Below are 18,545 nucleotides of genomic sequence, written 5' to 3' on the forward strand. Positions count from 1 at the left end.
CTGGACTTCAGATGCCAGGGGAACCTCTGCGAAACAGCCTGAGTCGCCAAGGTCCTGAGAGAGGCCGTGGGTGGAGTCCCTCTGTGGGGAGGGGAGGAGTAAAGAGGGCAGGCAGGGAGGACACCCAGGGTCCCCCATAGGGATGGTCTGGAGACACTCCCCCCAGCCCCAGCTCTCCAGGATGGATGGGGCTCCGGGGGTGCAGACCCCTTTCTCTCACAGGCCCTTTCCACCGGCCTGCAGGCCTCCCCCTCCACGGTCCCCGCAGCTGGAGCCAGGCCCAGGCAGGATGGCATCTTCCCCACCCTTCCCCATCTGGCCTCCGGGACAAAGAGAGATGCCCCCCCACCCTACCCCCACCCCCGCAAAAAATCCAGAAGCTCCACAGCAGACCTCAAGCCCCCAGCCCTGTCCGACCCACACAGCTCCCCATGGGCCACCGAACCCAGCGGGGTCAACGCTTCCCTTGACTTCAAAAATAAAAATTTAAAAATTCCCACCCCGAGATAATTGCTGGGCTCCTTTTGCTCATTGTGGCTGCTCGGCGGTCGGCGCTGAGAAGCAATTATTCACGGCTAATGAGTATAATCAAGTCAAATAGAATTTAATGGACACGTATTCTCTTCCTGCTTGAAACTTTACATATGAATTAAGCACATATGGGTTTCACGAGGCACAGACCAGATTTATGCAGCCCCGAAAAGCCCCGCGTTGCCGCGACTTTTATTCCGCTAATAAACAGGCTGATTTACGGGCTCTGGGGGGCGCGGGAACCGCGATCTCTGCTGCCCCCTGGTGGGCGGCAGCCGCAGGCTGAGCCAAGGCTCATGGAGGATGCTGGAGGGTCCCCAAACTACCAAGAACCCCTGAGATTCAATCAGAGTCAAGGCCACTCAAACAACTAGTCGGAAAGACCTGAAGGGAGGGTCTGCAGGGGACGCCTGCTCTGTGTGGAAGCTCTGCTGCGTGAGCATCCCAGTTCATGAGGATCAGCTCCTAACCAGGTTCCCACCACCTGCACCATCATGCAAGCCCAGGCAAGCCCACGGAGAAGGCAAGTCCCCAGACAGGTGTGGCAAACACGGCCGGCCCCCAGTCCTGGAGAATCAAACGAAGCCAGGGCCACAGTGCTTTCCAGAGAGCACGAGAGGCCGACAGAGCCTGCCCTCCGAGCTGCCCTCGGAGTCTGGCCAGGCACGGGGGTGCTCCAAAAGAGCCATTAATCATTCCTACAACCTCGGGCAGACTCCAGAGCCCCCAGCCCGCTCTATCTGCCTCCCACCAACACTCTGCCTTGGTCCCCACACCCTCCCTCCCGCCGCCAACCATCCACCTGACTGTGAAGGAGCTGATAAGACGTCCCACTTGTCCCTCTGGCTGCTTTGCAGATCAGAAAGAAAGGCATGGTGTTGGCCAAAAAGTTCACTCGGGCTTTTCCATACAACGTTAAGGAAAAACTCAGTTTTTGGCCCACCTATCTGAGCAGTGAAGGGAGGCAGTGAAGGACAGGGAAGCCTGGCGTGCTGCAGTCCATGGGGTCGCAAAGAGTTGGACATGGCATAGTGACGGAACCAGAACATCAGCAGGGCACCTTGCACACCCTTGCCAGTGACTGCAGGGCCAGGGGCACCAGGAGGGGCAGCCTCACAGGCCTGTGGCACTGTCCCCTCAGCCGGGGCTCCGCGGCTTGGTCCTTCCACACCAGGCCAGCCCTCCAGGGTCCAGGCAGCAAAAAGACCCTTCTCCTCTGGGCCACTATGACTTGTCTTAGCCCTGAGTCCCCCATATGGAGACCTCCCTGCCACCCACCATTCAAGTGGCCCGAGAGAAACACAAGAGCAGAAACCCCACCTCCTCTGCTCTGAGTCAGAACTCCTGCCTTCCCGTGACTGGTCACCTGTGCGCTGAGACAGGCAATGTGGGGGGAAGGAACACCCCTGTGGCCACACAGGTCTGCGAACATCAGCGAGGAGACACACAGCAATGCCGGAAGGACAGCCCCGGCCACCGACACGCAGGCGCCGAGGGGCCGAGCTGCCCCTCTCCCCGGATCTCTTGAGCCCTGTCACTTAGCCAGCGCAGCATGGGCACTGCTCAGAACCAGAGTCACTCGGCCATTCCACCTCGGCCAGCTCTGGGGTCCACCAATGGCTGCAAGCCCAAGGGTGAGACAAAGGAGATTCAAGACGCTCCTGGGGTGCCCGAGACTGCGCAGCTGGGCCGGGGGGGCTCGCACAGCAGAGGTTCCCTATGAGTCGAAGTCCAAGACAAGAGTGTCTGCCCAGGTCTGCGAACCTTTCTCTAACAAGGAGGCTCCTTCCTGTGCTGCCTGGTACCCACAGTGGCGGGGAGGGGGGTACAGCTCCCACTTGCCCTTGTCCCCTGAACCATGTGAGCACCCGCTGAACTTGACAGTCCCTGACACCCCACTCCTGACCTCGGCCAGACAACCACCACCTGGAAGGATTACAACCACCTTTCTCCCGCTCCCGAGAGGGGAGAGAAACAGCAGACTCCTCAACACATCACAAGAAATGGCTGCTGCAGGAAGCTGCTGCAGGAAGCCAAGCATGGGCACAGCAGCCTCTGCCCCCCAACCCTTCCCCCGACACGCTCCCTGACACGCTCCCCGACATGCTCCCTCGCCCGCCCCCCGTTCAGAGCGGGGCGGGTGGGCAGGAGGCGGAGGAAGGAAAGCCGCGCTCGGGACCATCTGCAGCCCCCGAGGTTGGACCACCCCCTCTGACCTCTGCCTTCCTGGCAGGGCCGCCCGGCGCAATTCCAGCCCAGCTCTCTCCCTTCCCGGCCGCTAATGGGTCTCAGAGCTTCGAGGCAGCTCAGCCAAGGTGTCCCTGACACGGCGGGTCAGGCTTTCCATGGGGAGAGGCGTCCGCGGCGCCAGCGGGCCACCCTCAACCGGCCACCAGAGCCTCACTGGAGCCAGGTGGCGTCCGAGCGGGCCTGGCACAGGGATGAGGCAGCCGCCCAGGTCTTGGACTCAGGCCCAGCCTGAAGGCCCCACTCACCGGCGTTGACGATGGCGTCCACCTCCAGCTTGGTGATGTCACCTCGGAACAGGGAGATCTTCTCGTTGAGCTGCTTGTCCTTCTTGTACTTGGGCTCCTCCACCGTCACGGTCACCCCTGGAACAAGCAGAGGCCGAGGGGTGGTCACAGGGAGGCCCCCACGGTGGAGCGAGCCACCAGGGACCCTGGTCAGGCAAGTCCCCATCAACCGCCCTCTGCCGCCAGAGGCAGGGTGCCTCGTGGGGACTAATGACGCGATTGAGGACAGCTCACACCGACCAAGCACCTACTATGTGCAGCACACACTCGTCTCCTGGAATATTCACAACAATGCTCCACACAGGTAGAGAAGCCATGCCATCCATCCCCGTTTTACACACTGGGTCACCCAGACCTGAGGCTTCCCAGGTGGCTCAGTGGTAAAGAATCTGCCTGCCAGCGCAGGAGAGGAAGGTTCAATCCCTGGGTCGGGAAGATCCTCTGGAGAAGGAAATGGCAACCCACTCCGGCATTCCTGCCTGGACAACCCCATGGACAGAGGAGCCCTGGACTGGTGGGCTACAGCCCATGGGGTCGCAAACGAGTCTGGCACAATTCAGCAACTAAACAACATCAAACAACTGAGCCTCGGGAGCATTTCGTGACTTGGCCCGGGGTCCCGGTCACCAGTTCTGCAAAAGGACGCTGCCCTGCAGGCCACTGCACCAGGCCAGCAAGTCCCCGCTCCAGCAGCCACGGCATCATGCGTCTAAGGCTCAGTTTCCCAATGACATAACGGGGATAAGAGCCAAACCAAGGACTTCCCTGGGGTTCCAGTGGCTAAAACGCCACACATCCAGTGCAGGGGGCCCAGGTTCCATCCCTAATCAGGGAACTAGATCTCCAATGCTGCCACTAAAGCCAAAACCAAAGATCCCCCAGGCCGCAACGAAGACCTGGTGCAGCCAAACAAATAAATATTCTTTTAAGAAAGAAAGAAACCATTTTTCAACAAACTACCAAACCTACCTCAGGCTGTGTTCATAATGAAAAGAGGTGATACTTCAAAGTGCCCAGTGCAGAGCAAGCACTCATAAATGCCGCCACCCTTCTTCTCTTTGGCCTTGTCTGGACGATGCTCCCCAGACAAGGGTCTGAAGGGACCACACCACACTCAGCCAGCTGGGTCCCCAGCGCAGGGCCTACCTTTCGCCGTCTCCTTCCACGTCGGGATCTTCTTCAGCCTGACGAAGTCCCGGCAGAAGTAATGCTCCTCCCGTTGCTTGTCACTCAGGCCCTTCAGAAACGCTGCAGCGGGATGGGGCAGGAGTCAGGCGGGCGGGGAGGGGAGCAGCCCAGGGGCCTCCCCACCGCCCACAGGTCTCCTGTGCACTTCCAGGGACGGCTCGCTCTGTCCAAGGATGCAAAGCAGCCCCGTGCATTCACCCTTCCGAAAGCTCACGGGGAGGGCATGTGGAAGGAGGGTCCCCTGGAAGATCTTGCCCCGCCCCCTTTGTTAGGAAGGGAAATTGAGGCTCATGGAGGTGGAGGGTGTCTCAGGGGTTCAGAATTAAACTCTGCCAATTGCCAGCTGCTTCCACACCTCTGAGCCCCTAGCATCCTCATGTATAGAATGGGGATTAAGACAGCCCTTGCAGAGTGATTTCAAGCTTACTCATACATGCTAAGGCCAGGCAGGTTGGTGGCACTGAATCAGTTACATCATCAATCAGTTACATCATCATTGCTGTTATGTGTAGGCAGCAGGACACAGGGAACCAGGACAACCGTCCTCCTCACAGACCGGCAGAACCAAGTAGGTGTGGTGCCTGTTTGCCGCAGGCCCCCTGCATTGCCAGAGGGCTCCCCACCCACAGATGCCCCGCTGGGGTGTCCCCAGCTTGAATCAAGGGCGTGGCTGGAATCCTCCCCATTTTACAGATGAGCAAATGGTCCCAGGAAGGTTGGGAGGCCACCTGTGATCAGACGGCTAGTGATTCGTGTGGGAAGCTTGGCCCTCCTCATCCGCTCACAGACTCTGGGTCCACCCAGGCTGGTTCCCCTTGCTGGGCCTGGTCTTCCCTTTGGGCTGCACCAGGCAGGGGAGCAGCCGTCCAGGCTTGCGGCTCGCGGGCTCCCCCTGCCGGCCCCAGGCCACTAGGGCAGCCGGGCTCCGTCGACCCGCTCCCCTGCACCACTCCATCCAGGCTCTGCCTCTCCCTGGCAGTCCGAACACACATCAGTCAGTTAACAGGCATTTACTGAGCTCCCACCACGCACCAAGGCTTCCAAGGTGGCGCCAGTGGTGAAGAACCCAAGGCAGGAGACATAAGAGACACAGGTTCGATCCCTGGGTCAGAAAGACCCCCTGGAGAAGGAAATAGCAACCCACTCCAGTATTCGTGCCTGGAGAATCCCATGGACAGAGGAGCCTCGTGGGCTACAGTCCACGGGGTCACAAAGAGTCGGACTCGACTGAAGCAGCTTAGCACGCACGCACGAACCACGCACCAAGCCTGGGAGGCAAGGTGAGGTCTGGGGCCTGACCGAGCAGAGGGGAGGCTGGACCAGCCTCCTGGAAGAGGTACCTCCAGTGTCTCCGGTCTGCCCCAAGAGCTGCAAACCATTGCAGAAAACTCCCACCAACCGAGCAGAGGCCCCCTCTAAACTCTCCAACTCCCCCAGGTGGCCAAGGCAGCTGCTGCTTTGGAAGTGAGTCTCCCCTCCCCCTTCTCCCTCTCCAAGCCTCCCCCACTCGTCCTCCCAGTCAGACAGCTATGGGGTGCTGCCTCCCCTCCACACACACACACCTGCCCACATCACGTTCTCCTTCTCTCGGGTCAGTGGGCACGAAGGTCCATCCTCCCAGCCGACGCTGCCCAGCTCACCTCCCAAGGACTCCTCCTGCGCTCCCCCTCCACCAGGCTGCCCTCCCCCTCCACCAGGCTGCCCTCAAACACCTTCTCCTGTACCCACTCTACGAAAACAGAACTCTCCCTCGACCCCGCATGCCACGCACTGTAGCTGTGGCCTCCTCTCTCTGCTCCTCTCCTCCACCGCCTACGGTCTGTCTTCACGTCCTCCTCCCCTCAACCCCACCTCTCCGCCAAGGCCAAGGTCAGAGGCACCACGCTGGCCGCTTGAACTCACTCAGTGGCCCTTCCTGGCCTCCCCTGTGTGTTCAGCACCCCCGACCCCTTCTTCCCTCTCTGGACCCCGCCTCCTGGCCCCAGGCCGCTCCCTGGCCCTCCACAGCCTCCTTGTGGCCTCCCTACTTCCTCAATCCACACCCTCCTTTCTTTTTCTTTTAAAGATTTTTTTTTTTTTCTTATGTAGATCACGTTTAAAGTCTCTGCTGAGTTTGTTACAAAATCGTTCCTGGCTTTTTTGAAAAATGTTTTGGCTTTCTGGCCCTAGGGAATGTGAGATCTTAGCTCAAGGATGGAACCCACACACAGCCCCGCACTGGAAGGCGAAGTCCCAACCGCTGGACCACCAGGGAAGTCTCTCTCCACGGTCTTCACATCAGTTCCATGCATCCCAAATCCCGGGCTGCACCTCCAGCTTCTCATCTCTTCTGAGCATCTGCCCCCTAAAGCCTGCAGCCTGCTCTCATCCCCAAACTCTCTGCATGCAGAACTGAACCTCAGACCCCTCCGTCCTTCCTACCTTCTCAGTGGGTGGCCCCAGACTTTGCCCAGTCTTTCCTTTCCCTTCCTTCCCCCTTCTATCCATCTGCAGACAGTCAGATTTATCCCCACACCACCATGGAAGCCAGGCCTTCTGCTTATCCCCCCCAGGGCCAAGCCTCCATCATTAACTGCTCCCTAGCAGCAGCAGCAGCAATGCCCTCTGGAAGCCCCCACTCCCAGCTGACTTTCGGTGCCCACCCTGACACAGCAGCCCAGAGATCTCAGGAACAGAAGTCAGAAGCCGTCTCTCGGTGCAAAGCTCAGCTCAAACTCCAGGTCCTTACCCATGCTTGGAGAGCCCGCCTCTTTCCGAAACCTCCTCCCGGGCTACCCTCCCCACCGCACTTCAACCCTGAGCCTCCCAGTTCCCCCAGCAGCCAAGCTGTTGCCTGCCTCAGGGCCTTTGCGCCTGCTGTACCTCCCACCTGGTCTTCCTTTACTGCCCCTCCTCCTGGCCCTCCCCCTCCCCAGAATAGCTGCCTGCCCTACCATCTATGTTCTGCTTGACCCTGGCCGTATGCAGGCCGGTCGTATTTATGCTGGATTCCCAGCACCGGGCACAGCATAGGGCACATGTGAGGGTCCCTAGGGTGAATCAGTGAACCAAGGATCTGAGACCTGAAGGCTGAGGGCAAGTTTGCTGAAAGGACAGGGTCTTCTGGGAGGAGGGAGCAGCACGTTCAAAAGCCTTGATGTAGGAGAGAGCGTTTGCGTGGGGAATGGAACGAGATCTAGAGCCAGCGGGACTGGGGAGCAAAAGCTAGGCTCTGGGTGCCTCCCCAGCCTGTCCGAGGCCCATGCTGGCCCAGCGCCCGGCTGTGCAGGGGTTTCCACTCCGCTCTTGCTCCTCGGTCCCCCAGGTCTGGGCTCATGCCCCCCGACTGTCGTGTTCATGGGCAAGGCGCTCACCCTCTCAGCCTCAGTTCTCTCATCTCTAGAATAGGGGCAAGGAAGGCCCTCCCCAGCACCCGAGCTTGCTGTGAGCGAGAAGGTAGCTATGAAAACGCAGAGGAAGCCGTCGGCGCCATCCACGCATCAGACACACTCACTCCTTCCTGGGAGTGAGATCTGTTGTTGCTGCTCAGGCGCTAAGTCCTGTCTGACTCCATGCGACCCCATGGACTGCAGCCCGCCAGGCTCCTCTGTCCATGGACTTCTCAGGCAAGAATACTGGAGTGGGTTGCCATTCCCTTCTCCAGGGGGCCTCCCTGACCCAGGGATCGAAGCCAAGTCTCCTGCACTGCAGGCAGGTTCTTCACCATCCGAGCCACCAGGAAAGCCCTTTTAAGTTATCTGGGTCCCCATGTTTGTCCTCTTGCACAACTGTGACCAAAGACCCACCCCCACCCCGAGGCCTCAGGGTGCTCGCGAACCAGTGCTCACAGCCAGCTGGACTGTGGCCAATGAAAGCCCATGCTGTGACACTGGAAGGACTGGTCCAAGGAGACCCCCAGGACTCCCACAGCGGAGTTCCTCGAGCTGGGGCAGCCCCAGGCACCCAGAGATGGTTCAGGTCCCCTAGCAGACACCATCTGGCAGAGACCACCACTTTGCTTTACAAAAGCAGCTGAGCAATCGGCCCTGTGACCGGCAAGCAGAAGGAACCCAGGGCAGGAGCTGGCCCAGGGCTCTGTCCTGTACTGTCCCCCCCAGGACCCGGGGCCTGCTCTGAGAGACTCCCAGCCCCGACAGCCCCCTTCTCTCCAGCAAAGACCAAAACACGGCTCTACTTCCCAGAGATGGCCAAGGAAGACCGCCAGAGCTGCCTGCGTGGCCACCAGCGGTCAAGGTGCCGGCCCTGGGGACACCTGTCAGCCTGCCCTTCCGGTCTGTGGCCCCCAAGTGCACACCTCCTAGGGCCGGTGTGTGGGGTGCCAAGTCCTGGTTCATCTCCAGAGCAAAGTGGCGACCCGGAAGAGCTACAGGCGGTGCTAGTCTGATTTGTGGGAGAGAAGCCAGCTGAGGACCCAAGCCTTTAGGGCCTCAGCTTCACCTGCCGCGGGGCTGCCCCCAGGCTCCCCTACTAGCTCCAGGAGGAGAAGCAGGACCCTAGGGTGGGCATGTGCCCCACGCATGTCTCTTTTTTTTAATAAATATTTTAATTTATTTGGCTGTGCCGGGTCTTTGTTGTGGCATGTGGGATCTAGTTCCCTGCCCAAAGATCAAATCGAGGTCCCCTGCATTGGGAGGGAGAAGTCTTACCCACTCGGCCACCAGGGAAGTCCTGCCCCACGCATTTCTGACACGCACTACCTCCTTCTGCCAGAAGCACAGGTGCAGACTTAAAGCACAAGTGAGTTTTATTTTTCTTAGAAAAGATGTACAACATACGCTTTAATTTTCTTTCTTTTTTGGAGAGGTGAGAGTATTTCACAGCTCAGTGAGACAGGTGCTGGAAAAAAGATGTTTGCAGTAAAGTTTGATGGGGAGGTCTGACCCCAGACGAAGCTTTCAGCAGCTCCCAGGCACGGCTGGAGGAAGCAGGTTGTGCCAGAACCATAAAGTGCAGTGGGTGAATAGGAATTCAATGATGTGTTTTAAGAAGTGTCTTTATGGCGCTTCCTGACGGTGTTCGGAAAGGTTGAGGGTGGGCTGGTGAGTACCTTCTCTTCTGGAGAAGGCCAGGTGGGCAGGGCTGATAAGGGTTGGGTCTTGGAACCCTGAGGCAGGGGCATTAGTCACCCAGGCTCCCCGTCCCCAGAGAGCAGGTGCTCGTCAAAGCTTGTGGCACGAACCACGGGGAGACAGCACGAGGCACCCTGGAGGTTGTCTACCCTCCCAGGCCCCCTGCCGGCCCCTGCGCTGGGATGTGCCAAGGCTGCTTTCCCAGAAGACAGGTGGGAGAAGCCCCCCAAGTCCCAGGTGTGCCTGGAAATTTTCCCGGTTCAGCAGTCAAATCAGATGAATCATCTGCTCTGCGTGAAACCCCACAGGGGTGGGCTTTCGCCCTGCCCTGGGCAGACAGGCTCCCAGGGAGAGGGAGCGGGTCAGGGCTCTAGCACTAGAGACCATGGCGGAGACAAGTTTACATGAGCCCTGTGTCTCCAGGGCCAGAAGAGAACAGAGAGAGGAGACAGACCTGAGGGGTGACAAGGAAGGGGGGCTGCTGGGGACCCTTTGGCTGCTGCGTACAAAACGTTTCTAACGTGATCCTAGCACAACTTACAGATCGGGTGCTGTTGGTCCCATTTTACAGATGAGGAAACTGAGGCTTAGGGAGCATGGAAGCAGTGGTGCTGGGGCTTGCCATGTCTGATAACACCAATGTTCATTCTCTTTTTAGCACACAGCTCCACCCCTACTGCAGGCCAGAAGGGACCTGCCATTCTTCTGGAGACCAGGCCCCTCCTGTGATGACAAAGCCCCCACTGCCTGACCTTAATGCCCCTCACACTGACAAGCCTTATAGAAGGACTGTTTCCATACTCTTTCTGATGAAAAGGCATAACCTGGGGTGGGGGTAGTGAGGCATCCTAGAACTGAGAGAATTAAGCTAAAGGAATTAACCCCTGGCCAGTGAAATTAGATACTGCAGAGGTCTCTCAAAGAGACTGAATGTCTCCTGGGCAGGAAGATCCAGCCTGATGGTATTTACTTACCTAGAGGGAAAACAGGTCCATACAAGTGGGCTGTCAGCCTAAAGCCAGAACAAAGAAATGCACAGAACCCAGGCAGAATGTGGCCATCTGTCCAGCACTCTACCGTGAACTGAGGCTGCTGCACTCGGGGCCCAGAGCAGGCACTCAGCTCTGCGTTTGGACTGAAACACTGAACAACCGCCCAAGGAAGTGGGTAGGTGTGCTCAGGACAACGGGATCCGCTTCCAAATCAGTCAACCATCTCCCTAGTTGAGAACACATGCTGCTGAACAAACCTAAGACTACAACTTGGCTTCTAACATTGTGGGGCTGGAGAAGACTCTTGAGAATCCTTTGGATTGCGAGGAGATCCAACCAGTCAATCCTAAAGGAAATCAAACCTGGATATTCACTGGAAGGATGGATGCTGAAGCTGAAGCTCAGCTTTGACCACCTGATGGTTAATTCTAGTGAGTTCTAGAGCCAACTCACTGGAAAAGACACTGATGCTGGGAAGACAGAGGGCAGAAGAAGAGGATGGCAGAGGATGAGATAGCTAGATAGCATCACCAACTCCATGGACATGAATTTGAGCAAACTCCAGGTGACAGTGACGGACAGGGAAGCCTGGCGTGCTGCAGTCCATGGGGTCGCAAAGAGTCGGACACGACTTAGCCACTGAACAACAAGGGCTTTTCCACAGGGAGAGGAGGCCCTGCCCAGGCGCACATTTCCAGATCCGCTGCTATTATATTTCCCACCATGAACTGCACCTCAACCCTCTGAACTACACATTAGTCTCCTGTGAGTTTGGTTACTATGTGCCAGTCTTTGAGAGAGGGTCATCTCAGGCACAGACAAGAGCTGAGCCGCCCTTGTAGGTATATCCCCAACCGAAAGGCGAGAATGTGTCCATCAAAGACACGTGCAAGGATATTCAGAGCAGCTTTATTCCCAAATGTCCCAAACTGGAAACCAAATGACCACAACAAGGAGACTGCGCGGACAAACTGTGGCACACCATGGACTATCACCCAGCAATAAGAAAGAGCGAACTGTGGGTACACCCGATAACGTGGATGAATCACACAGACGTTGAGTAAAGGGAACTGTACACACTGTGTGTATGCCTCTGATGATACGAAGTTCAAGAGAAAACAAAATGAAGAGATAGAAGAAAGATTAGCTGTAAGGGATACTGATTGGAAAGAGGCTCAAAGGAACCTTCTGGGGCAATGGCAGTGTTCTACCTACTGATCAGAGTAGGGGTTGCACAGCTGGATACCTACGTAAAAGTACACTGACTGCAGCAATTCCCTGGTAAGCCAGTGGTCAGGGGGCTTCCCCAGTGGCTCAGCGGTAAAGAATCTGCCTGCAGTGCAGGAGCTGCAGGAGGTGTGGGTTCGATCCCTGGGTCAGGAAGATCCCCTAGAGGGCATGGCAACCCACTCCAGTATTCTTGCCTGGAGCATCATCATGGACAGAGGAGCCTGGTGGGCTACAGTTCATGGGGTCACTAAGAGTCGGACACAACTGAGCAACTTAGCACGCACACACGCCGGTGGTTAAGACGTGGCTCTTTCACTGCCATGGAACCGGGTTCAATCCCTGGTCAGGGAACTAAGATCTCACAGGCCATGCAGCCAAAAAATAGAGTACACCAACTGTACACTTGAGGTCTGTACACTTGATGTACTTTACTGTACAGTATAACTCAGCTGAACATGTAAATGAATGTAATGAAGAAATAGTGTGGGGATCTTCCAGGATCAAAGCTTCTTCAGGAGTTCCCTGGTGGCCTATTGGTTAGGATTCTGGGCTTTCACTACCATGTCCTGGGTTCAGTCCCTGGTTGTGGAACTGACATCTTGCAAGTTGAGCAGCACGGTCAAATAAATAAATAACAGATCAAAGCTTGAACCCCAGCCAGAGGCAGAAGCTACTTGAGGCAGTCTCCCGGTGTGGTGGTTTTAAAAATATGCCCCCAATTCTTTGATCTTCTTCCCTTCCAAAGGTGGAAACTAATTTCCCTCCCCTTGAATGTGGACCAGAGGCATTAAGCCAGCAGCCACTTCACAGGAGCCAGCCACCTGGGAAGGGCCCTCTCTATCTCTAACCAAATCCCCGCCTCCTGAGAAACCCTGAGCCTGGCCACCCAGCTAAGCTACTCCCAGCTTCCAGACCTTCAGGGACTGAGAGATAATAGAAACGTTTGCTGTTTCAAGCCACTAAGTGTCCTGGTAGTCTGTTACTAAGCTGCAATAGGTAACTAAAACACGGATCTTTCTGTATCACCCCCACAAACTACCACCTAATGGCTACTGGTGGGGTGGGGCTTCCACCTAGGTCTGGGGTTCCTGGGGCAAGCCCAGCCTCCCCACACTGCCCCTGCCTGGACAAACTCGGGAGCTCAGGCAGCCCTGCCCGTCTCAGCTTCTTGAAGCACCGACCTTTACCAGGCTTTGTCTCATTGCCCTAACACATCCCCCTGCTTCTTCACCTAAGCTCTGTCTCCCCAGCATAGCAGTGCTGGCCACACGGAAGGCGCTGGATAAAAACGGACCAAATGAATGGAAATCCCAGATCCTAGCAGACAGACACCACAGCAGCCTGGGAATTCCTGGCCCATTAGCTTCAAGAGGTCTGGAAGTTTTCAGAGCCGGCAAGGAGTGTGAGGGGCGGAGAGCTGGGTCCTACAGAAAGCAGCAGACCCAGGAACAGATGTCTGGGCCTCCAGCCTTCCAAGCTCTCCTTCCCATCACCCTGAGATGCTGTTCTCTGACGAAGGGAAATCAGGGCTCCCTGTGGGGACAGTCCCCGTGCCAGGGAGCCACTCCCCACCCCGACCCTGGATGTTCTGGGGCCAGGGCTTGAAGGGGTGACAAGCATTCCTTTTGCCCCGGGAGCAAAGTCAAGTGCTTCCGGCTGGTGCTTTAAGATCCCAGCGAAGGCATCACAACTCAACGACAAGAGTAGTTCATCTTGAACTCTACTTCCAATCCCAGAGGACGCCTCCTCTAACCCTCAACCGCGGCCCGCCCCAGGCCTGCCTCCCCAGCCCCATTGGCTGAACCCTCGCCACCGCAAGTCCCAGCCAATGAGCTGCCGTCCCTGCCCTTTTGAAAGGCGATCCAGCCGGGAATGGTCACAAGAGAGGCCAAGGAGCATGCCCTGAAGGGCAGGGGCAGCTGGACTGGCAGCCGGGGCTATTTCAGGCTCTGCAGGTCAGGTTGCCTGACTTCCCTCCTCTGTTCTGGCCCAGAGTCCAGCCCTGGGACTCATGCCCACCAGGACTCATGGCCCGCGCCGCCCCCCTCCCCGACCCCCCGCGGCCCCAGCCGGAGGAAATGGCTTGATTCCTGGGTGTGGGGAGCAGGGGTGTCACTGTTTTCAGAGACACAACCTCCCCTCTCGGCCCTGCTCCGCCCCCCTCCTCCGCCCTGTGTCCCCCAGGAATGAGGCAGAGACAGCTCGCAAGTGTCCAGAGGCCAACGAGAAGGGCTAAAGGGCAACAGACCACGTGCCCAGAGAGGCAGGCCCCGGGGGGTATGGGGGGAGGTGTGACCGGCCTGCCCAGGGAGGCCCGTTCCTTGTGGCTATCTGATTCCACCAGGTGGGATGCCAGCCCCATAGCCCATTCCCTACCACTCTAAAATGTCACCACTTGAGAAACCCCAGTATTGCGAAGCCGGGGGAGTTGAGAGCCTACTGTGAGATCTGAAGCAAATTCCAAGTGACCTTGGGCTACTCGGCGCAGGCGCCGGGCCTCAGTTTCCCTCATGCACAACAGATTTAGGTGCGAGGTCCCGGGTGCTCTCTGGGGGAGCCCCGCGACCCCTTTCAGTGGGGTGAGGCCACCCTCCTCACACTGCCTCCGACTGGGCCCTGGACCTGGTCCGGGGGAAGTAGTTTCCGGGGCTGGGCACATGTGGGGCGTGGCTGTTAATGGGGGGGGGTCCATACCAGGCAAATGGGACCTTAACTTCCCCAGTTTTCTGGGGTGGACGAGGCGGCTAGGGGGGTGCTGTCCAGCCGGAGAGTGCCCACGAAGGGCCGCCCTCGCGCCCCCCTCCTGCTCACACTTACATTTTGCCTCCTTCCAGTCGGTGGAGGTGCTCAGGTCCACCTTCGCCGCCATGGCCAGGGGGGCCCAGGCGCGCACCCCGGCTCTCCGCCCCACCGCCGCCGCCCCCCAAGCCCCAACTCCCGCTGAGGTCCGCGCGCACGGGTGGTGCGCGCTCAGGGACGCCAGGGGACCGCACGCAGTACTGCGGGTCCTCGTGGCACCCGGCGAGGGGCCGGGCCAGGGGCGCGGGGCGCCGAGCAGCTGCCCCGCCGCGCGCAGCTGTGCCAGGAGGCGGGACGCTCGGCTCTGCAGAAACATGAGCAGGCGGCGCGGGGCGGCTCCCCGCCCACTTCGACTCTCTTTACCGTGCTCAGGGAGTCTCTCCCTTATTTACTTGGGGACCAGGTGGCGCGTGCCAGCCCGAGGCGACCTGCTTGGGAGCCAGCGGGCCGCGCGGCCAGAAAAACCCAGGCGCGCCGCTGGGCACCCTGGAACTTGTAGTCCCGGCCGCAGACAGGCCCCCGCACTCGTAAACACACGTGCGCGCCCCGCCCAGCCAGCCGAGTCGCACAGCGCTGGAGCCCGGCTCTCGGACGGTCGCGCTCCTGCCGTGCGCCCCCCGTCGGGGCTAGAAGTTGGCAACTTCCAACTTCCTGGTGGGAGACGCCCCTGGCCTCCGACCCTGTCTCCGTCTCCGCCCCTCCAGACGAGTGCACAGAGGCGGGCGTAACTCCTCACCGGTCACCCGGGCCCCACCCTACCCGCAGTCCCCGGGAGCCGCACGTCCCCGCCGGCCGGGGCAGATGAGGCGAACGGGTAGGGCCGGTTGGGCGACTATTACCCAGGCCGCTGAGCCTCTGCCTCTTAGCCCCAGGGGCGGGCGGGGCCGAGACTGGAACCGAATTTAGAGTAACTCGGGAGGCAAGGATAGAAGTCCTGGAATTTGAAGACAGAAAATGAGAATTCCAAGTGGCGTTCTCGGTGTAAGAATTGGGGTGGTGTTTTTCTTTATATTTTTCCTTTTTTACAAGGATTCTAAGGATGGAGTTATGTTTTTTTAACATAAACATGTTAATATCTTTCTATAACATTTTATTATGTTATAAATGATAGTTTTGGGGGTGGCGGGGTTTGGCTTGTTTTTGACCGGGGCTTGCAGGATCTTAGTTCCCAGACCAGGGATTGAATTCTGGGTTCACGGTAGTGAAAGCGCAGAGCCCTAACCACTGGACTTCCAGTTCAGTTCAGTTCAGTTGCTCAGTCGTGTCCAACTCTTTGCGACCCCATGGACTGCAGCACACCAGGCTTCCCTGTCCTTCACCAACTCCCGGAAGCTTGCTCAAACTCATGTCTATCTAGTTGGTGATGCCATCCAACCATCTCATCCTCTGTCAGTCCCTTCTCCTGCCTTCAACCTTTCCCGACATCAGGGTCTTTTCCAATGAGTCAGTTCTTCGCATCAGGTGGCCAAAGGATTGCACCTTCAGCTTAAGCATCAGTCCTTCCAATAAGTATTTAGGACTGATCTCCTTTAGGATGGACTAGTTGAATCTCCTTGCAGTCCAAGGGACTCCCAAGAGTCTTCTCCAACACCACAGTTCAAAAGCATCAATGCTTAGGCACTCAGCTTTCTTTATAGTCCAACTCACACATCCATATGTGACTACTGGAAAAACCATAGCTTTGACTAGACGGATGTTTGTCGGCAAGGCAATGTCTCTGCTTTTTAATATGCTGTCTAGGTTTATCATAGCTTTTCCTCCAAGGAGCAAGCGTCTTTTAATTTCATGGCTGTAGTCACTATCTGCAGTGATTTTGGAGCCCAAGAAAATAAAGTCTGTCACTGTTTCCATTGTTTCCCCATCTATGTGCCTTGAAGTGATGGACTTCCATCAAGGCTGTGTATTGTCATCCTGCTTATTTAACTTATATGCAGAGTATTTCATGTGAAATGCTGGGCGGATGAAGCACAAGCTGGAATCAAGATTGCCGAGAGATATATCAATAACCTCACATACATAGATGACACCACCCTTATGGCAGAAAGCGAAAAAGAACTAAAGAGCCTCTTGATGAAAGTGAAAGAGGAGAATGAAAAAGTTGGCTTAAAATTCAACATTCAGAAAATGAAGATCATGGCATCTGGTCCCATCACTTCATGGCACATAGATGGGAAAACAATGGAAATAGTGACAGACTTTATTTTCTTGGGCTCCAAAATCACTGCAGATGGTGACTGCAACCATGAAATTAACAGGCACTTGCTCCTTGGAAGAAAAGCTATGACAAACCTAGACAGCATATTAAAAAGCAGAGACATTGCCTTGCTGACAAATGTCCGTCTTGTCAAAGCTATGGTTTTTCCAGTAGTCACATATGGATGTGTGAGTTGGACTATAAAGAAAGCTGAGTGCCTAAGCATTGATGCTTTTGAACTGTGGTGTTGGAGAAGACTCTTGGGAGTCCCTTGGACTGCAAGGAGATTCAACTAGTCCATCCTAAAGGAGATCAGTCCTAAATACTCATTGGAAGGACTGATGCTTAAGCTGAAGGTGCAATCCTTTGGCCACCTGATGCGAAGAACTGACTCATTGGAAAAGACCCTGATGTCTGGAAAGGTTGAAGGCAGGAGGAGAAGGGGATGACAGAGGATGAGATGGTTAGATGGCATCACTGACTGGATAGATGTTGAGTTTGAGCAAACTCCGGGGACTGGTGAAGGACAAGGAAGCCTGGTGTGCTGCAGTCTATGGGGTCGTAGAGTCAGACACAACTCAGCGACTGAACTGAACTGAACTGATGGACTTCCAGGGAACTTCCCATAGTGGGTATTTTTATAACCTCGAACAAAGAGCCAGGGTTTCTAGGAAGGTTTCAGTACCAACTTTGCTCTTTCTTACTGGGCTACACTGGCCCCCTGTGACTTGCTTCATGAACTGTAAATTAAGAAGTCAGTGCTCAGGTCTGACTGCTTACAAACCCGCCCTGTGTTCCAGGCCTCTCTGGCGCTGAGTGTGGTAATAACTCTTCACAGGGCTGTGAGGAGCAGCACCAAACCCTCCTGCAGATGCAGTTGGCACCACTGCGGTGCCTGAGCGGATCAGAGGGAGACCTGCGGGCAGAGAGTAAATCAGAAGCCAGGGGACCCGAAGGAAGGGCTGAGGGCCCCCAACACTCCAGGACCACCAGCAAGGCCTGCGCCTTTCCCAAAAATGTTCAGCAAGATGAGTTCAGGATGCAGGTGTCAGGCCTGAGGTCACCTCACCACTTGCTGCTTCTCCAATAACTCAGTAGTGCCAGACGGGCCTTGCCAACAGCCTCCAGGATGGCAGCGACTCACAGGGGACTAGGTCTTAGCTGGCGCTGAGTTAAGCCCTCTACGCCCTTTAATCTACTTCTATAAACTCAGTAAATGCTGCCACGCGCTGCCCCAGGGTTAGATGAGAAGCCTGGACTGGCCCAAGGTCAACAAGGTGTGTGGGGGTCAGAGGCCAGGCTTGAGTCAAGGTTGTTCGGTTCCCATCTGTGGTCCGGAAAGTGATCACACAGATGTCACTGATCCAAGCAATGAAGCCTGTGAGTGACCCTGTGTATCAGTTTCCTATTGTTGCTATAACAAATTCCCAAAAATTTAGCAGCTCAGAGAATAAACAATTCATTTCCTTAAAGTTCTGTAGGATAGGAGTGTGACGTGGGCTAAAAAACCAAGGTGTCTGCACCAGCCGCCAGAGACCGCCCATGTTCCTTGGTTTGTGGGCCCCTTCCTCCATCTTCAAAGCCTGCAATGTTACATCTCACCAGTCTTCCTTGGTGGCCTTTCGCTCTCACTCTCTTCTGCTTCCTTCTGTTTTCAAGGACCCTTGTGATTCCACTGAATGGGATGACCCAGGATGACATCCCATTGAAAGTCTGCTGATGGGCAATCATAATTCTATCTACAACCTTAACACCCCTGGGCCATGTAAGGTAACACATTCACATGCTCTAAGGATTAGGACGTGGACATCTTTGGTGGTGGGAGGGGCGTGATCCTGCAGACTACACCCTTCCCGGCAAAGTCTGGAGAGCAGAACAAGAGAGAAGCAGGGACCCAGGCATCGAAAGTCTCAGCTGCCTTCTGCACAGAGCCAGAAATCCACGTCCCCCACAGCCAGGCCACAGAAGCACCCCAGACACCCTGGGTGTCGAAACTAGTCCTTCTGTT

The 18,545-nt window shown here is 56.6% G+C and overlaps 1 protein-coding gene across 1 annotated transcript in view; it reads right to left on the reverse strand.

Annotated features, from left to right (window-relative positions):
* Nucleotides 1-14,847, reverse strand: part of MACROD1 (MACRO domain containing 1) — a 194,768-nt gene extending 179,921 nt beyond the window's left edge. The window contains exons 1-3 of the mRNA XM_018042913.1: nt 14,362-14,847; nt 4,212-4,313; nt 3,027-3,143 (exon numbers count right to left, since the gene is read on the reverse strand). Coding sequence (XP_017898402.1) covers nt 3,027-3,143; nt 4,212-4,313; nt 14,362-14,659 — 517 coding nt within the window. The 5' untranslated portion in view covers nt 14,660-14,847. The remainder of the gene's footprint in view (nt 1-3,026; nt 3,144-4,211; nt 4,314-14,361) is intronic.

Source organism: Capra hircus, chromosome 29 (assembly GCF_001704415.2).
Source record: "Capra hircus breed San Clemente chromosome 29, ASM170441v1, whole genome shotgun sequence".
Lineage (NCBI taxonomy): Eukaryota > Metazoa > Chordata > Mammalia > Artiodactyla > Bovidae > Capra > Capra hircus.